Raw genomic sequence first — 19,491 nt, forward strand, 5'->3', positions numbered from 1 at the left:
AGAATGAGTTAGCTGTGTCTCTCATCGACTCTCCGGCGCCACCACCTGGTGGCCGCCCTGCCTTTCGTCCCAGGAGGAAAGAACGAAAGAAGTATTTTTAGCCCAGAAATGGAAGCAAGAATAAATTCCGACGAAAGAAGAATGGCAGACAAAATTAACGGACTACGCAGAATTAGATAAAATGACAGGAAGGATTCAAAACCTGTGGGACCAGAGATTCACAGAAGATTGGAAGAAATATACGAACGATTTGAAGAGCAACTGTAATCAACAAATTGCGCTAGTAGGACTACAAGAAGTTTTGTAAGGAGGAATATATGAAACATTGCAAAATAGAGAAAGATGAGAGATCTTAGTTATGAGATTTAAATGTAATAGCGAAAGTAAGAAATATATATTAAGTGATTAGACTGGAAAATTTTCAGATGTGATTGATGGAAGTCAAAAAAATTGTATAAGGTGTAAAAGTATGTTTAATTAGGCTGTGGATATAGGCTGTAGGGTTAGAAGCAGAAGATAGTGTATTTTAAAAATAATATTACTTGTAAGCGATAAAATGTGAAGTTATTTTAAATGTGATTTAAAAAAAAGATGGTTGGAACTACGATATATGTAAACTGCTAAAGATGAAGTAAAATGAAAATCAGATAGGTGGGACTTGGGGAAGCCCACTTAACAATGTTTAGAAAAAATAAGGATAAGACAAGAATTTGTTTGTATTTGTTTTTCTGTTTGTGTTGTTTATTTGTGTTATAAAACGAATTTAAAAAAATTGGGGGGGGAGGGAATTGCTATACATAATTTTCCCGTAAAAAAACACCTCGTCTTATACACTGGAAAATACGGTGCATTTCTCGAGTTGCTCTAAAACAACTTCCAGCATACGATTCCTTGCCACACTCTCTCTTTCTGTCGCACACAGCGCTTGACAAACGTCCAAATCCGCTGAGGTGGTTGGAGGAAACAGTTGAGCTAGACAAAGGGGTCTGTTGGCATTTTCTCTGGCAATTCAGCGCCTTTTGGCTTCGCTGAGTTAGGGGTTGGCATCCTGCCCTGCCTGGAGCCACGGCCTGAATGGCAAGGGCCAATTGGTTTGCAGCAGACGTCACCTGCTTTGTTGACCAAGGAGCTAGGTCTCATCAGGGTGGGCTACACATTACAAGCAAAAGCATGCCACAAAGAGGCCCAGCAGAATGATTTCAATTCATGTTTTTCTTATTTATTTTTTCCTTCAAATTTTTTTTATTCATTTTATAACATAAATAAAGAACACAAACAGCAAAACAAACAAATTCTTCTCATATCCTTATTTTTGTAAACATTGTTAAGTGGGCTTCTCCAAGTCCCACCTATCTGATTTTCATTTTACTTCATCGTTAGCAGTTTACATATATCATAGTTTCTAACCATCTTTTTTTAAAATCACATTTAAAATAACTTCACATTTTATCGCTTACAAGTAATATTATTTTTAAAATACACTATCTTCTACTTCTAACCCTACAGCCTATATCCACTTCCAAAGCTATTCTAAGATTTAAATATTAACCTTTTTTTCAAATATTCCTTAAACTTCTTCCAGTCTACATGCTTTTCTTATTTAATAATGCCAAGCATTATCCCAGATTGGGGTGGCATGCAGCAGTCTTAAGGAACATCCGACCATGCAATGCTCCAACCGACTGAAACGTCAGAGCCCTCACACAGGTTTATGATCAGTTTCGGAGAGAACAAGGACATTAGAAACAGCCAGGTGGAAATATCATCTGAATTGCCCCTCGCTGTGCTGGTGGTTGAGGCTTTAAAATACGGGTAGGCAAACTAAGGCTGGATCCGGCCCAATCACCTTCTAAATCTGGCCTGCAGACGGTCCAGGAATCAGCGTGCTTTTGTCCTTTTATTTAAAATACATCTCTAGGTTATTTGTGGAGCCTGCCTGGTGTTTTTTCATGAGTAGAATGTGTGCTTTTATTTAAAATGCACCTCTGGGTTATTTGTGGGGCATAGGAATTCGTTCATTTTATTTATTTTTTCAAAATATAGTCCGGCCCCCCACAAGGTCTGAGGGACAGTGGACTGGCCCCCTGCTGAAAATGTTTGCTGACCCCTGATTTAAAACAACACAGCTGCTGCCCTCTAGTGGAAAGCACTTTCTGACCAATACAAACAGCAAAGCTTACTCATAATTATCCATTTCTCCGAATCCCTTCTCATACTCTGAATTATTTGATTATAATCTTGTGGATTCGTGGCCAAGGCGAGTTTTGAACCAGGGCCTTTAGACTTGAGACACATGGCCACTTTTGCTAGCTCATCTAATCCTTTTTTAAAAGATCGTAGCTATTTACAACGTAGTAATACCTCCCATGTGCTTGGTACCCAACAGACTGAAATTGGCAAAAGGCAGGCCCAGTACGCCAGGCTGGATTTTGACTGGGAGAGGAAGAGGCAAAAGGGAACTGAAAATGCAGCTGGATTTGGGGTCAGAAACACATGTAACGATGCAAGCACAGGGTTTTCAGCTCCATAATGCTAACTGGGGGCAGAGAACTGGAAGACAGGATTAATAGCCATTAATACGGAAAAAAGAATGTGAAAATGAAGGTTAAAAAGAAAAAAAGGAGTGGTCTGAGACTTTCTCACAGCGTTTGTATATAAATCCAATCATATATATAATACTTGCAGTTGAATCAAGAGCTGCTTGCTACCATCAAAACATAATAAAAAGACGATGTTGGTTATATGCTTAATAAAAGCAGAATCACTGGGTTAGATTTACACTGTGTCGATCAATGAGCCAGTGTGGTGTAGTGGTTAAGAGCGGTAGATTCGTAATCTGGTGAACCGGGTTCACTTACCCGCTCCTTCACATGCAGCTGCTGGGTGACCTTGGGCTAGTCACCCTTCTCTGAAGTCTCTCAGCCCCACTCACCTCACAGAGTGTTTGTTGTGGGGGCAGAAGGAAAGGAGAATGTTAGCTGCTTTGAGACTCCTTCGGGTAGTGATAAAGCGGGATATAAAATCCAAACTCTTCTTCTTCTTCAATATCACTCAGAACACTATGATAAAGCCAAGGAATGCAAGAATTTTACAGATTTGAAATTCCAGTTTGGTCACAGCAGTTTTGGTTTTTAATTCCATTCCAAGGACTTCTTTTTAACTTATTGATGTTTCAACTCTGCTTCACATCATGGCCTGCCAACAGACAACAATTCAAACTAGACTGTTTCCTTGCTTAGGAAAAGAGGCAGCAGGCCTGGAAAGCTAGAAGATAACAGCTGTTGGCCAACTAGAGATTTGAAGAAGGCTGATTTAATTGCTGCTCATAATTGGGTTGAATTTTTGGCTGGGACTTACGAGCGTAGAACAGGCTATAACCAGCATCCCCTGGCCACTAAGAGATGCATTTTCCTCCTGGAGGGAGGCAAGTGATCTCTCAACCTCATGATGAGGTTCAGGAAGCGGTGAGACCATCTCCAGAAAATTCCTCTCCAGGCTTTGAGCTGAACAGGAAACCAGGGGCTTACTTTCAGATAGAGTTCGGTATGGTGTCACAGTCAAGAACTGCCCCACTCAGGGGAGGCTCAGAATTGGTCGCAATGACAAATTTTGGTTCGCTACCAGGGGGAATCCAAATGTATGGAGGACCTTGCTGCACTGCTAAGGGTTCAGCATTCTGTGAATGTGGGTGGCGCTGTGGGCTAAACCACTGAGCCTCTTGGGCTTGCCGATCGGAAGGTCGGTGGTTCGAATCCCAGCAACAGAGTGAGCTCCTGTCGCTCTGTCCCAGCTCCTGCCAACCTAGCAGTTCAAAAGCACAGCAGTGCAAGGAGATAAATAGGTACCACTGCAGTTGGAAGGTAAATGGCGTTTCCATGTGCTCTGGTTTCCATCACGGTGTCCCGTTGCGTCAGAAGCGGTTTAGTCATGCTGGCCACAGGACCCAGAAAGCTGTCTGTGGACAAACGCCGGCTCCCTCGGCCTGAAAATGAGATGAGCGCCACAATCCCATAGTCGCCTTTGACAGGACTTAACCGTCCAGGGGTCCTTTACCTTTTTATTCTGTGTTTATTCTGTGCTACCAAAGAAAAGTGTGTTTTTTGGCAATTGCGAGAGAGAGAGAGAGAGAGAGAGAGAGAAGAATTCAAGATGCTGTAATGCAGGGTGAAAAGAAGTGGAAGTTTTAGAATTTAATATTGGGTAATAAATCATCAATGGGACGTGGGTGGAGCTGTGGTCTAAACCACAGAGCCTAGGGCTTGCCGATTGGAAGGTCGGCGGTTCGATTCCCTGCGACAGGGTGAGCTCCCGTTGTTCGGTCCCAGCTCCTGCCAACCTAGCAGTTTGGAAGCACATCAAAGTGCAAGTAGATAAATAGGTACTGCTCCGGCAGGAAGGTAAACGGCGTTTCTGTGTGCTGCTCTGGTTTGCCAGAAGTTACTCGGTCCTGCTGGCCACATGACCTGGAAAAACTGTCTGTGGACAAATGCTGGCTCCCTTGGCCAGTAAAACAAGATGAGTGCCGCAACCCCAGAGTAGTAAGCGGCTGGACTTAACGGTCAGAGTTACCTTCACCTTTAATAAATCATCATCATCATTTTCATTATAATCATCGTAATTTTATTATTTATACCACACCCATCTGGCTGGGTTTCCCCAGCCACTCTGGTCAGCTTAAAGCATATACAAAAACATAGTAAAGCATCAAACATTAAAAACTAAATAAAGATTAATCTATTTACAATCTGCTATTTAAGGCTCACGTCATAAGAGTTAATCTTCCACCACAATTGTTTCTAATTTAGAGCTAAGAGAGGCTGACCACCTATCTCTTGAACAGGCAAGGCACCAACACAGGAATATCCCTCACTTTGTTGCTTTGCTAGTTCACAACCAAGAGGAGCAACCTCTGCAGAGGAAACGCTGGACTTCTAAGCCACAGAGTGCCTTACGTGTTGGGTAGGCTTAGTGAAAAAGGGTTGCATGTTGTGAAAATTTATCAGTTGATGGTCTCACTCAAGAGAGAGACAGAGGAGCCACTTTTGCTGCCAACAACCTAATGCACAGCCACACTGGCAGCGTAGAGTTTAACACTGTGCATGAGATTGTGCAAAGTTCTTATTATTACAGCGCCATTTCCGAGTGAGGTCTTTCTCTAGGGTACATAAGAACTCCGGCAGGCTTCAATTGACGGCTTCCTAGGGCTTGGGCTTCACCCAGTATTCTTGATACATGGAATAAATGACACCTGGAAGAGAGAAAGAAAAATGTGTGTTAGATAGGAGGGTTTGAGTTCAAAGCAATCTTTCTTTGACTGGGGAAAGAGATGGCAACAAAAACTACATCCTTGCTGGAAGACCTATCCCAAACAGTGGGACCAAGGAAGTCAGATTTAACAGTGTGATCTGTTGCGTATTCTTACTATGTGGGACACACATCTTGTAAGGTAAAATCAGGGCGGGGGGAGGTCCAGAACACTTTGCCAGGGATCAGTTTGTCTGTTTCTATTTCTGTGTAATGGGTGCAGAGGAACCAGCTTGGGAATCATCATGGGAAGAAGGCTCATTGCTCAGGGAGTGATGGTGGGGCAGTTATGAGTGGTCAGAGGGAGAAGAGGGAGAAGGAGGTGTTGGAAGCTGAAGAGGTAACGGGGCTTAGTGAGCAGGGGGAATTTGTGGTAGAGGGAAGTCCAGAGTCAGAGTCAGAGGCAGAAGCAGGAGAAGAGGAAGGCCAAGAGGAAGAGATAAGTCAGGCTTGTGAAGTCACGGGTGTTTCCACCTCCTGCTGCAACAAGCTCCCCTCCCCTCTGACTCCCAGAACCAGAAGCGGCATGAAAAGGGCGGAGGAGAGCTTGGCTGCACAGAGGCATAGTCTCTGATTGCTTGGGGAAAGCCCTGGAGGGGAGGGAACTTAAGATGGTTGTGGGAAGGCAGAGACTTTCAGTCTCAGCAGCTGATTCATGGGGCCAGACCTACCGAGGGTGAGCTTCTGTGCTCATTAGACCTGACAGCCAAGTCTGTGAATTTCATGTTTTTGCTAATGGAGAGTTAAATCCAACTTTGAACGTTGATCCTCCACCTGATAGAAGGCTCTTGCCACTCAGATCACAGGAAACAGTCTGTACAGCACAAGAACAGCCCAAATCAATCCACCCTCTCAGGTACCTTGGGAAGCTGAAACAAAGGTTTTCAGGGAGAGACTACCGTATTTTTCGCCCTATAGGACGCACCTTTTCCCCTTCAAAAATGAAGGGGAAATGTGTGTGCGTCCTATGGGGCGAATGCAGGCTTTCGCTGAAGCCTGGAGAGCGAGAGGCGTCGGTGCTTCCCCCGCCCCCCGCCCCGCAAGCAAGCTCCAGGAGTGATGGCGAGGTTGCACAACCTCGCCATCGCTCCCGGACCCATTCTGGGGGCTGGGGACGGGGGAAGCTCGGGCTTCCCCCGCCCCCAGCCCCGCAATCAAGCTCCGGGAGCGATGGCGAGGTTGCACAACCTCGCCATCACTCCCGGACCTGTTCTGGGGGCAGGGGACGGGGGAAGCTCCGGCTTCCCCCGCCCCCAGCTTCCAGCGACGCAAGCAAGCTCCGGGAGCGATGGCGAGGTTGCAAAACCTTGCCATCGCTCCCGGACCCATTCTGGGGGCTGGGGATGGGGGAAGCTCGGGCTTCCCCCGCCCCCCGCCCCCAGCCCCGCAAGCAAGCTCCGGGAGCGATGGCGAGGTTGCGTAACCTCGCCATCGCTCCCAGACCCGTTCTGGGGGCTGGGGATGGGGGAAGCTCAGGCTTCCCCCGCCCCCAGCCCCGCAAGCTCTGGGAGCGATGGTGAGGTTGCGCAACCTCGCCTTCGCTCCTGGACCCCCAGCCCCGAGGCTAAAAACGAAGCTGTTATGGCTTCTTTGCTCTTTGGGGCTCGGGGGGGGGGGGAAATAATTTTTTTCTTTATTCCCCCCCCCCCCCAAATAAGTGCGTCCTATGGGCCGGTGCGTCCTATAGGGTGAAAAATACGGTATTTGGCGCTTATCAGATCAAGGCACAGGAGTCTCCCATTTCAGTACGTACCGCAGGTCATGGCCCCCACAACGAAGCCCTGCGCTGCGACACGCATATGAATCAGGTGGACGGACATTTTGGTGTCCCCTCTGTGCTTCAGCTTGTACAGCCCGTAGGCCACCACGGCTGCAAAACCTGAAATGCCTAGAAAAGGGGAAGAGAGGGTGAGAAGCGCACTGTAGGTTTTTGAATTCCTTGTTTGCCGGCCATGGCAACACCCTCAACAGAACTCTTGATAAAAGTGTGTGAGAGAGAAAGAAAGAGACAGGGAGCTAGCCACACCTGGGATCCAAAATGTTGCTAAGGTACATGGAAGTTGCTTGCACTGAACATCTGGAAACCCGCAAGCCTACGGTGTTACAAAGTGCTTTTCAAATGCCTCTGTTTCAATTGTAGAGTTGGAAGGAAACACTAGATTCTTTTCCCTTTTCTGCAATTTAATCTTTACTGATTTTTTAAAAAAATTTGGTCCCTTCACCACAAAAAGAACAAAATAAAAAAAGAGATCACATCAGTTACAAAGAAAATGTTACATATACAGTGGTACCTCTGGTTGCGAACGAGATCCGTTCCGTAGGCCCGTTCGCAACATGAAAAGAACGCAACCCGCAGCGGCGCGTCTGCGCACACACAGGTTGCGATTCGCCGCTTCTGCACCTGCGCGTAACATCATTTTGCGCATCTGCGCATGCGCGAGTGGCGAAACCCGGAAGTAACCCTTTCCGGTACTTCCGGGTCGCCACGGGACGTAACCTGAAAGAACATAACATGAAGCGGACGTAACATGAGGTATGACTGTAAAATAAAGTTCCTCCATATGTTGAGACTTCCATCACCCTCAGTATGGGTCCTTCGTTTCCTTGTTGACTGCATATTTGTTTATCATTTGACTTACCATAAACCTTTGTAGCGTATTACATTGCCGAAGTTAATCAAAGCATGTCAAAGATTTCATATGAGAACAATGTTCTTTTAAATACAGTCTGAATAAATCCCATTCTTTGTTAAACTTTTGGTTTGTCTGGTTCCTAATTTTTCCTGCCATCTTTGCCAATTCTACATATTCAAATAATTTCACCTGCCCCTCCATTTCAGTTGGTATTTTATCTCCTTTCCACCATTTAGCTATTAATATTCTCGCAGCAGTAACTGCATACCTGAATACCTTTCTCAGTTCCTTCGGAATATCTGCATCAATGATGGGCTTGCGGTCTTTTGATAAAAGTTAAGCTGAACTTGTTTTTTAAACTCATTATAAATAATTTCCCAAAAGTTTCTTATCTTTTTACATTTCCACCACATGGTGGTACATTAGATGATGATGATGATGATGATAATGATAATAATAATAATAATAATAATAATAATAATAATAATAATAATTTATATCCCGCTCATCTGTCTGGGCTTCCCCAGCCACTCTGGGTGGCTTCCAACAGAATATTAAAATACAGTAATGCATCAAACATTAAAAGCTTCCCTAAACAGGGCTGCCTTCAGATGTCTTCTAAAAGTCTGTTAGTTGTTCTTCTCTTTGACATCCGGTGGGAGGGCGTTCCACAGGGCAGGCGCCACTACCAAGAAGGCCCTCTGCCTGGTTCCCTGTAACTTGGCTTCTCACAGTGAGGGAACCACCAGAAGGCTCTTGGCGCTGGACCTCAGTGTCCGGGTAGAACAATGGGGGTGGAGACGCTCCTTCAGATATACTGGGCCGAGGCCGTTTAGGGCTTTAAAGGTCAACACCAACACTTTGAATTGTGCTCTGAAATGTACTGGGAGCCAATGTAGGTCTTTCAAGACCAGTGTTATGTGGTCTTGGTGGCCATTCCCAGTCACTAGTCTACCTGCTGCATTCTGGATTAATTGTAGTTTCTGGGTCACCTTCAAAGGTAGCCCCACATAGAGCACATTGCAGTAGTCCAAGCGGGAGATAACCAGAGCATGCACCACTCTGGCGAGACAGTCCGCGGGCAGGTAGGGTCTCATCCTGCGTACCAGATGGAGCTGGGAGACAGCTGTCCTGGACACAGAATTGACCTGCGCCTCCATGGACAGCTGCGAGTCCAAAATGACTCGCAGGCTGTGTACTTAGATTCCACTAGATTCATCTACTCCTGGCAATGTGGGAATCTTTTGCCTCACTCTCAAGCAGCAAAAGGTTCTTAGGCCCTGACATGGTCAACAAAGCAGGCCAAAGAAATATGCTTTATTCGCTAAACTTGCATTCCTCTCTCCCTACCTATGGGTCCAACACCATCTCCCATCCCGGGGGAAGGAAGGAAAGGTCTAGCCATCTCAGGCCTTCCTTTGAACACTGTACAGTGGAACCTCTACTCATGACCACAATCCGTTCTGGAGGCCCGTCCTCATGGAGAAACGGGTCACTGGTAGAAGCGCCAATGTGTGCAGGTGCATTTGGCGGTGGCCCGCTTCTGCGCATGTGCACGATTTGCGGTAAACCCGGTGTTTACTTCTGGGTTTGCCATGGTCTCAACTTGGGCCTAGGTAGAGTGGGACATAAGTAGAGGTCCAAAAAGTATCTACATGGTGCCTAGGGAACAGCTTGCACCTTAATATCAGCAAGACAAAGGAGATGGTGTTGGACTTTCGGAGGAAGAGAGGAGAACTAGCCCCGCTGTACATCGGGGAGGGCTGTGTGGAGAGAGTCTCTTCCTTTAAATTCCTAGGAGTTTATCTCAGTGAAGACCTTACTTGGAAAATCAATACAACCCAGGTGGTTAAGAAAGCCCAACAGAGACTCCATCTCCTCAGATTATTGCGAAAGAACGATGTCAATCAACATTTGATGATCTCCTTCTACCGGTCAACAATAGAAAGTGTCCTTTCATACTTCATCATGGTGTGGGACGCTGGTTGGACATCATGGTGTGGTACGCTGGTTGGACAGCATCTGATAGGAAGTGCCTACAGAGGGTGGTGAATACAGCACAAGATATTATGGGCTGTCCCATGAATCTGCTGGATGAAATAGCGGAAGAACGTTGCCTCAGGAGAGTGAGGAAAATTCTCAGGGATGATTCACACCCTGGCCGGCACTTTCTTGATCTCCTGCCCTTGGGCAGGAGATATAGAAGCAGGATTTGTCGCACCAACAGGGTAAAGAACAGCTTCTATCCGTGGGCTGTTAGGCTGCTGAATGAAAAGATAACAACAGGGCAACTGACTTTCGGGTTTGGTGGGTGTGCGTCAGTAAACGAGGGGAATTAAGACTAAGAGAGTTGAGTGGGGTGTGTGTGCTCATGTAATCTCACTGTATACAAGTTGTGCAAGTGACAATAAAGTACTTCATTCAGTTCTACTGTACTGGGTACAACAAGGAAGCAACATCTCAAGGGAATTTCCTGACTGTCCAAGACTTTGTTTATACCCATTGCCTAAGAGGGAAATTGTGCTTCTTCCATAGATCACAAAAGCAGGGCAATGGCGAAATGTTTCTGTGTCAGAGCAACTTACCAATTGGGACAAACGGAGATTCCCGGGACTTTCTGATCAGCTTTGAGGTTTGGCTGTCGTCCGTCTCGTAGCTAGGGAGAGGATTTTCTGAACCGGACGCCATGTTAACTGCAAGGAAGGAAGTGATAAAAGATGAAACATACTCATTCCTAACCTTCCTGAAAAACATCCAGATTTTCCCCTGAAGAAGATATGATAGAAGGGACCATGAGGGTCATCTAGTCCAACCCCCTGAAATGCAGGAATCTTTTGCCCCATGCGGGGCTCGAACCCGTGACCTTGAGATTTTTATTTTTTTTGAGATTAAGAGTCTCACACTCTGCCGACTGAGCTATCCCAGCTACGTTTACTTTCTAATTTTGTTGTAATAAACTACACAAATGCATGAACACTTCACATGGTATTTCAAACCTAGACAGACAGAACAATAATACAAATATTGATACCGGCAACCCAGGAAATAATATCACAGGTCAAAGATACAGTCTAACAAGACAAAAGCATTAAAGGAGAGCAGTGAGGGGGTGTTGCCTAGGGAGTTCCAAGGGCCAAATGGAGAGATGTTGGGGGCCGCCACGCCTGAGGTTCCTCAGCTCCACTATAGAAGGAACATTATTTTAACTGCTCCCAATACACTAGGTGAATTATATTCCTGTTACAGAGAAGTTACTTGGACTGTGGGGAAAAGTTTAGAGGAAGAAATTTGTTTGCAGAACCAAACATGTCCCTCAATCTAATCATACAACACCTGATCCATAGATCTGCTTGCCTAATTCTTCCAGGGATTTGCAAGACCATGGTTATCATAAAAGGTAAAGGTAAAGGGACCCCTGACCATTAGGTCCAGTCGTGGCCGACTCTGGGGTTGTGGCGCTCATTTCACTTTATTGGCCAAGGGAGCCGGTGTCCATCTTCCAGGTCATGTGGCCAGCATGACTAAGCTGCTTCTGGTGAACCAGAGCAGCGCACGGAAACACCGTTTACCTTCCCGCCGGAGCGGTACGTATTTATCTACTTGCACTTTGATGTGCTTTTGAACTGCTAGGTGGGCAGGAGCAGGGACCGAGCAACGGGAGCTCACCCCGTTGCGGGGATTTGAACCGCCGACCTTCTGATCGGCAAGCCCTAGGCTCTGTGGTTTAACCCACAGCGCCACCCGCGTCTATGGGTTACCATAAAAGACACCAAATCTGTGACTATTTTATAGGGATACCTTATTGCATACCACACCCCTTCATCTCAGCCTATCCTCTCACATGGAAAAAGTTTGCGTAGCCCCATGGAGTGCTTGAAAATGGAACGCAAATGTTTGTATGAATGGGGAGGAGCAATATGGCGCCCACAGTATTTAATTCATAAGCAGAAATTGGGCAGAGTTAGTTTGAATACAGTACTAGCTATTGGGTAGGATAAACGAAGCAGGCAGCGCCAGATTTAGGGCGGTTCCCCCGCAAAGGGTGCCGAGCTGAGGGGTGCGCAAAATTGAGAAGACCCGTAATTGAGAAGATCCATGTGGGGGCGCCCAGTTTTGGGCGCCATATTGCGAAAGATTGCTGGGCTGCAAGGGAAACCAGATTGTTCCTGGTCCCTCGGTCACCTCAGTGCTCAGGGAAACAGCATGAGAAGAAGCAGAGGATTTTTTTCCGGGGGGGGGGTGGAGGGACACACAAGTGAGGTCACGGCAGCAGAGGAGTCAAGGTGAATGTGGAACATCAAAGAGCAAGGGTTCCCAAACTCATTCCCAGTTCCCCCTAAAAAAAACATCCAGAACAGCGTCCTGCACAACCTGCTAAGGAAGATAATAACCGAATAAATCCCCTGGCAGTTTACAATATACACCTTGCAATATAAATCTTATTTCTTTATTGATAAGTGGCTGGGAGTACAACTCCATCGAACGCTTTAGGACTTTTATTTTTTCAGCAAACTCTCCCTTTCCTCAAAACGGTTTGCCTGAGGATATAAATGTGCCATTGCGCTGTTCTGCTATAGACGGCTTCCCTTCCTATGCATTCCACATAATATAAAACATTTCCCAAGAGGAACGGAGCCAAGCCGTCGCATCGAAGAATGATCTAACGAAAGGATCGTTTAAAAATAATAATACTTTCTTGGGCCAGAGGGTGGCATAAGGAGAAAAGAAGGCTGGACTCTGCCTTTCTTACAACAGCAGCGACTCAGAGAGAAACCCTTCGATTGCGCGATCAAGCGCAGCTGACAAGCGGCTGGAGGGCCGGACCGGGGTTCAAATCCGTGCAATGGTTATGATGCTACCTGGGCGACCAGGAACACCTGGCCTACCTTGCAGGGCCACATGCACGCAGCCTTGAACGTAAGGCATAGGCGTAAAATAGGGATGCAATTAACGGAGTTTCCCCCAGTCAGATAATCCCTGTTTAAAAAGCACCTGCCCGTTCTCTTTAAAACCTGCTTAAAAGGTATTTCTCTCCCCCCACCAAAACCCCACTCACTTCTCCTTGGGGTTTAATTTCCCCCCTTGCACCCCAGTCTCACCCCAGCAGCCGTCCCGGTGCTCGGACGACGGAGCCCCCGGAGCGACTGTGCGCAGCGATTCCCAACCTGCGGGTCCCCAGATGTTGTTGGACTACAACTCCCATCATCCCCGAGCTCTGGCCTTGCTCGCTAGGGGTGATGGGAGTTGTAGTTCAACAACATCTGGGGACCCGCGGGTTGAGAAAGGCTGCTCCTGCCCTTCCCACCCTGAACGATGCAGAGGCTCCAGAAATGAAACGAAATTAAATACTTTATTGACACTTGTGTAAACTACAACTCCCAGAAAGCATTGCGCTGCTACAGAGCTTCCCCCTATTGGTGGGCCGCACGGGGTTTTCCTCCCTCCCCCGCTGCGCTTTTCAAATGTCGATCACTGTATCCTGGCCAATCATAGCGAAGGAACCTTGGCAGCTGCCTTTTTTTTCTGAATGAAATCGTCGGTCTATCTAACCCAGTGTTGCCTACACGGACTGGCAGCATCTCTCCAGGCGGTTTTAGGCAGCGAGTCTTTCCCTGCCCCGCCTGGAGATGCCAGCAGGGCATGCCCGCTGGGGTATGGACTTTACCCCCTTCCTCTGCTGGGTTTAAGGAAGGCCAGCTCTGCTGTTTTATTGGAAGTGAAATATTTATTAAGAAGGTGCAAGCCTTATGTGAGAATAGGAGGCCTGCTCTGCACGTGTAGCGTGAGCTAGTGCCGTGCAAGACCTTGATGGCCAGGGTTCAAAATCCATCCCCGGTTTATATGCTGTTGGTGGATTATTGTCGTTGTCTTGTTGGGCTGTGTATGTGATAAAGGGGAGCCAAACCGGGGTAAAGGCGTCTTCTGTTTGTCCCCGTGTCAGTTTCAGTTTATTGGTTAATTTTTCTAGTAGGGCTGTTTCCCAGACTATTTGGTACCATTGGTCCATGCTTGCACCTGACAGGTCTCTCCAGTGTCTGGTTATGGTGTTTCTGGCTGCTGAAAGTAGGTGGGTTATGAGTTCTTTGTGGTGTATCTGATCCAAAACACCCACCCACCCCACTCGCAGGAAAACAAAGATCACCACAGCCAATCACAAACAAACAACCACACCCTAGGCCAGGGGTCTGCAACCTTTAAGACAAAAAGAGCCGCTTGGACCTGTTTCCGCAGGAAAAAAAACTGGGAGCCGCAAAACCATTGCGACATTTAAAACAAATATATCTCCGGAGCCGCGATCTGACAGCGGGTGGGAAGGTGACGTCGGGACGGTGCGTGACTAACGCACGCACCGCCCCCATGCGACGTCACAGCCAGTACAGCGCCCGCTACAGTGGGGAGTGTCGGGGCGCACAATGCGCCTCCTCCCCTCGCTAGTATCCGCCCTGGAGCCGCGGCAAAGGTGTAAAAGAGCCACATGCGGCTCTGGAGCCACGGGTTGCAGACCCCTGCCCTAGGCCAACCCCAACCTCTCTCACCACCAAAGGAACACAAGTGAACATCACAAGCAACGCTGACACCAAACCCCACGTACATTAAGCATAACAGAAACATCACCACCCGACCCCACCCCCATCCATCTTCCCTCCCTCCACCCCTTTCTCTCTCTCTCTCTCTCTCTCTCTCTCTCTCTCTCTGGTCTAACCTACCTCGCAGGGTTGCTGTGTGTGGGAGGTGGTGGTGGTGGGGAGAACCACATATGTTTCCTTGAGTTTCTTGCAGGGCAGGTAGGAAATAAATGTGCTTTGTGATGCATCAGAGCCACGTTCAAGTTACAAGAAATGAGATTCCAACTATACACCAGGAATAACTTTCTGGTAGTAAGAGCTGCCTGCCTTGGAGGTTTTTAAGCACAGGATGGATGGCCATCTGCCATGGATGCTTTTGTTGTTTAGTCCATAACTGTCAACTTTCAGATTTGAAAATAAGGGATCAGCAGCCTCACCTGTCCTGAGGACAGTCTACGGGATATCTAACAATCCGGGATAGCAGCGGGAAACGGCGCTGGAAGAAGGGAATTTCCCGCAAAAAAGGGGAAGGTTGACAGCTATGGTTTAGTCATGTCCGACTCTTCATGACCCCATGGACCAGAGCATGCCTCGCACTCCTGTCTTCCACTGCCTCCTGCAGTTTGGTCAAACTCATGTTCGTAGCTTCGAGAACACTGTCCAGCCATCTCGTCCTCTGTTGTCCCCTTCTCCTTGTCCCCTTCTCCTCCATGGGACTCTCAAGAGTCTTCAACCTTTTTGAGTCCACGGCTCCCTTGACCAACTACATTCTTTCTGCAGCACCCATGTGGGGCTCAGGAGCCCCACCCTCCATTGTGGAGTGTCCCCTTAGCCTCCTCTCCCCTCTCCCTCCGAGAGTGCAGCCGCAGCAGCCGCCCCTGATCTCTAAGCTGCCACCCCTTGTCCCAGAGGGACAGAGGCTAGTGTTGCGCATGACACGAATGATAATTCAAGGCACCCCAGGGTGCCACGGCACACTGGAAGAAAACCACTGCTTTAGCTGATAATTCCTTAGCATTGCAAAGGGTTGAATTAGATGACCTCCAGGGTCCATTCCATCTCTACAATTCTATCTATTTATTTAGTTCTAAAGTTAATTAACTTTAAGTAAAAGAACCTCCAGGGTGCCTTACATAAACACACCAGATTTGTGGCAAAAAAACCCCAACAACAACTGGAGAGAAACAATTAACAAAGGATCGTGGGAAAAGAATGTTTAATCCTAATTATGCTTTAGCTGATAATTCCTGCATGGCAGGGGGTTGGACTGGATCAGGCACACCCAAACTCGGCCCTCCAGCTGTTTTGAGACTACAACTCCCGTCATCCCTAGTTAATAGGACCAGTGGTCAGGGATGATGGGAATTGTAGTCCCAAAACATCTGGAGGGCCGAGTTTGGGGGTGCCTGGACTGGATGATGTGCAGAGTCTACAATTCTATGATTCAAAGCAGTTTGCAAAAAAGAAGAAGTAAACATTAAAATTCTCAATGAAAGATGGATTTGAGAGCCGGAAATTTTATAAATATAAGCATGGGGATGAGGGAAGAAGCAGTCTGTTTCTGTTACAAAGACTGTTGCTTTACTGCTGACTGAGAAAAGCTGCTTGGCCTCAGTGCCAGGAGAAGGTGGCGCCACGATGCCTTGAAGTGAGAGCCATCAGGTGCCCTGTTCTCTGTCAGCGTTAGGGGAAGGCAGCACCTCGCGGCTCAGATAAGCAGCGTTATCATCAGCGGCGACTTGAAATCAGCTGGCCTGCTCTCCCTCACGCAAGGAGCGATATATTGCTGTGTATTGCCAGGTCAAAATCATTACAGTCATGCCTCGGGTTACAGACACTTCAGGTTGCGTTTTTTTTGGGTTACGGACCGCTGAAACCCGGAAGTACCGGAACGGGTTACTTCCGGGTTTCAGCAGTCGCACATGTGCAGAAGTGCTAAAACGCGCTTTGCACATGCGCAGAAGCGCCGAATCACAACCCACGTGTGCACAGACGCGGGTTGCAAACGCTGTGGGTTGCACACGTGCATCCCGCACGGACATAGCTGTCAATGTTTCCCTTTTTTAAAGGGAAATTCCCTTATTCCGAATAGGATTCCTCGCAAGAAAAGGGAAAAGTTGACAGCTATGCGCATGGATCACATTCGCAACCTGAGCGCCCACTGTATCGCGGTGTGATTTTAGAACCGATTTTGGCCGCTATATTGAAAAAAAATCACACAGCGATAAAACAGACCAACAAATGTGCGATCTTACCATGCAAAAATGACAGAAATTTAGTTGGGGGAGGCAAGGCATGCAGCTGTGGACCCCTTAGGTGCATTTTTCAGACCCTGAGGGGTCCCCAGACCCTTAATTGGGAACCACTGATCTAAGAGGTTTCCATCCCAATCCCAACTCTGGTTCGTGGCAGTGCACAGTGTATGGAGGACGCAGCCAAATGCTCTCTGATCTTCCCTCCTCTGGAATCGCATTCTAATTGGAAATCAGTGTTTACTTTGGTAGCCACCCATTTAAGCAAAGAGGCCGAACCATCAGCCTCCCCCAAATTGATTCCCCCCCACACCTGATGCTTGTTCTTCAGCAAACTGTTACACAACTGGGGAAACAAAGGAGGCTACAGAAGGCTGTCTGTGATTGCTTCACCTCACCTAGGTGACTGAACTCTTACCTCTTCCTTGCCCCCAAAGGTTATGTCCATTTGGACACTGGCAAAAAGTTTTGCAAAAGAAATTCTGTATGTGAGAGGTGACTGAAAGCCTTTCCCAGATGATTTTTTGGGGGGGATTGGGGGAGGAGCAGGAGAAAGCCTGTAAGTTTATTTTTAGCAGCAAACAACAAAATATTCGAGTCCCGTGTCGTGTGTGTTGGGAGAACAAGGTAAATGAGTAAAGTGGTACCTCAGGTTACATACGCTTCAGGTTACATACGCTTCAGGATACAGACGCTTCAGGTTACGGACTCCGCTAACCCAGAAATATTACCTCGGATTAAGAACTTTGCTTCAGGATGAGAACAGAAATCGTCCGGCGGCGCGGCAGCAGCAGGAGGCCCCATTAGCTAAAGTGGTGCTTCAGGTTAAGAACAGTTTCAGGTTAAGAACGGACCTCTGGAACGAATTAAGTACTTTTTTTTTTTTATAATATTTTTATTTTTCCATATAAACACAATACAACAAACATAAACATACAAAAACAAAAACAAAACAAAAAACATGTATCATTTCATATCCTAATTTCATATCCTATCTTCCCCGACTTCCTCATGCCTCCCCTTTCTGTATTCCAAATTCTTATCGATTGTTCAGCAAATCTTCCCTTATTTTAATTTAAATTTAGACTATTCTTCCTTATTCTCCTTGTCTTAACCATTGCTAATAGTAACCATTTACTTTCCAGTCCAACATCATTCTAACTTTCATTAACTTTGTGATATTTCTTTAAATAGTCCTTGAATTTTTTCCATTCTTCTTGCGCTACTTCTCTTCCCTGGTTTCGGATTCTGCTCGTCATTTCTGCCAAGCCCATATAGTCTATCACCTTCATCTGCCATTCTTCCAGTGTGGGTAGTTCTTGCGTCTTCCAGTACTTCGCAATGAGTATTCTAGCTGCTGTTGTAGCATACATAAAGAAAGTTATATCCGTCTTTAACACCCCTTGGCCGACAATACCCAAGAGAAAGGCCTCTGGTTTCTTGGGGAAAGTATATTTAAATACCTTTTTAAGTTCATTATAGATCATTTCCCAGAATGCCTTAATCTTCGGGCAGGTCCACCAAAGATGAAAAAATGTACCTTCAGTTTCTTTACATTTCCAACATTTGTTGTCAGGCACATGGTAAATCTTTGCAAGCTTGACTGGGGTTATGTACCACCTATATATCATTTTCATAATGTTTTCTCTTAAGGCATTACATGCCGTAAATTTTATCCCGGTGGTCCACAACTTTTCCCAATCAGCAAACAAGATATTATGACCAATGTCCTGAGCCCATTTAATCATGACCGATTTAACCGTTTCATCTTGTGTATTCCATTTCAGCAGCAAATTGTACATTTTGGACAAATTCTTAGTACTGGGTTCTAACAGTTCTGTCTCCAATTTTGATTTTTCCACCTGGAAGCCAATTTTACTGTCCAGTTTAAACGCTTCATTTATTTGATGGTAGTGGAACCAGTCTCTCACCTTCCCTTTTAATTTCTCAAAACTCTGCAATCTCAATTTGTCCCCTTCCTTTTCCAAAATTTCCCAGTATCTTGGCCACTTGGACTCCATATTTAACTTTTTAACTGCCTTAGCTTCCATTGGCAACAGCCACCTTGGAGTTTTATTTTCCAGCAAGTCTTTATATCTGTCCCAGACATTTAGTAGTGCTTTTCTGACAATATGATTTTTAAAACTTTTATGTGCTTTAACCTTGTCATACCACAAATATGCATGCCACCCAAAAATGTTATTAAAACCTTCCAAATCCAAAATGTCTGTGTTTTCAAGAAGTAGCCATTCTTTCAGCCAGCAGAGAGCTGCCGCTTCATAGTAAAGTTTAAAGTCTGGCAGGGCAAACCCCCCTCTTTCCTTTGAATCCGTTAGTATCTTAAATTTAATTCTGGGCTTTTTGCCCTGCCAGACAAATTTAGATATGTCTTTTTGCCACCTCTTGAAACAATCCATTTTATCAATTATTTGCAATGCTTGGAACAAAAACAACATTCTTGGCAATACATTCATCTTTATAGCTGCAATACGGCCTAACAAGGAAAGCTTTAAGTTGGACCAAATCTCCAAATCTTTTTTCACTTCTCTCCAAGTTTTTTCATAATTATCTTTAAACAAATTCACATTTTTAGCTGTCATATTTATACCCAAATATTTCACTTTTTTAACCACAGTCAACCCTGTCTCATTCTGGAACCTTTCCTTTTCTATCTGTGTCAAATTTTTCTCCAAAACCTTTGTCTTAGACTTATTCAATTTAAATCCTGCCATTTGA

General features: G+C 46.1%; 1 protein-coding gene across 2 annotated transcripts; it reads right to left on the bottom strand.

Annotated features, from left to right (window-relative positions):
- Nucleotides 1-4,597: 4,597 nt before the first annotated feature.
- On the bottom strand, nt 4,598-13,176 carry LOC310746246 (HIG1 domain family member 1A, mitochondrial-like). Of its 2 annotated transcripts, none has more exons than XM_083580104.1 (4): nt 13,037-13,176; nt 10,523-10,630; nt 7,058-7,192; nt 4,598-5,248 (listed from the first exon to the last, which is right to left on the bottom strand). In XM_083580104.1, exons 2-4 carry the CDS (start codon nt 10,623-10,625, stop codon nt 5,199-5,201), a joined length of 288 nt encoding a protein of 95 aa, XP_083436230.1. In that variant the 5' UTR covers nt 10,626-10,630; nt 13,037-13,176; the 3' UTR covers nt 4,598-5,198. The 2 variants fall into 2 exon arrangements, with proteins under 2 accessions (XP_083436230.1, XP_083436231.1); XM_083580105.1 differs by having other exon boundaries at nt 12,994-13,078.
- Between the last annotated feature and the right edge of the window lie 6,315 nt (nt 13,177-19,491).

The sequence above is a fragment of the Podarcis filfolensis genome (assembly GCF_964270895.1).
Source record: "Podarcis filfolensis genome assembly, chromosome: 12".
Lineage (NCBI taxonomy): Eukaryota > Metazoa > Chordata > Lepidosauria > Squamata > Lacertidae > Podarcis > Podarcis filfolensis.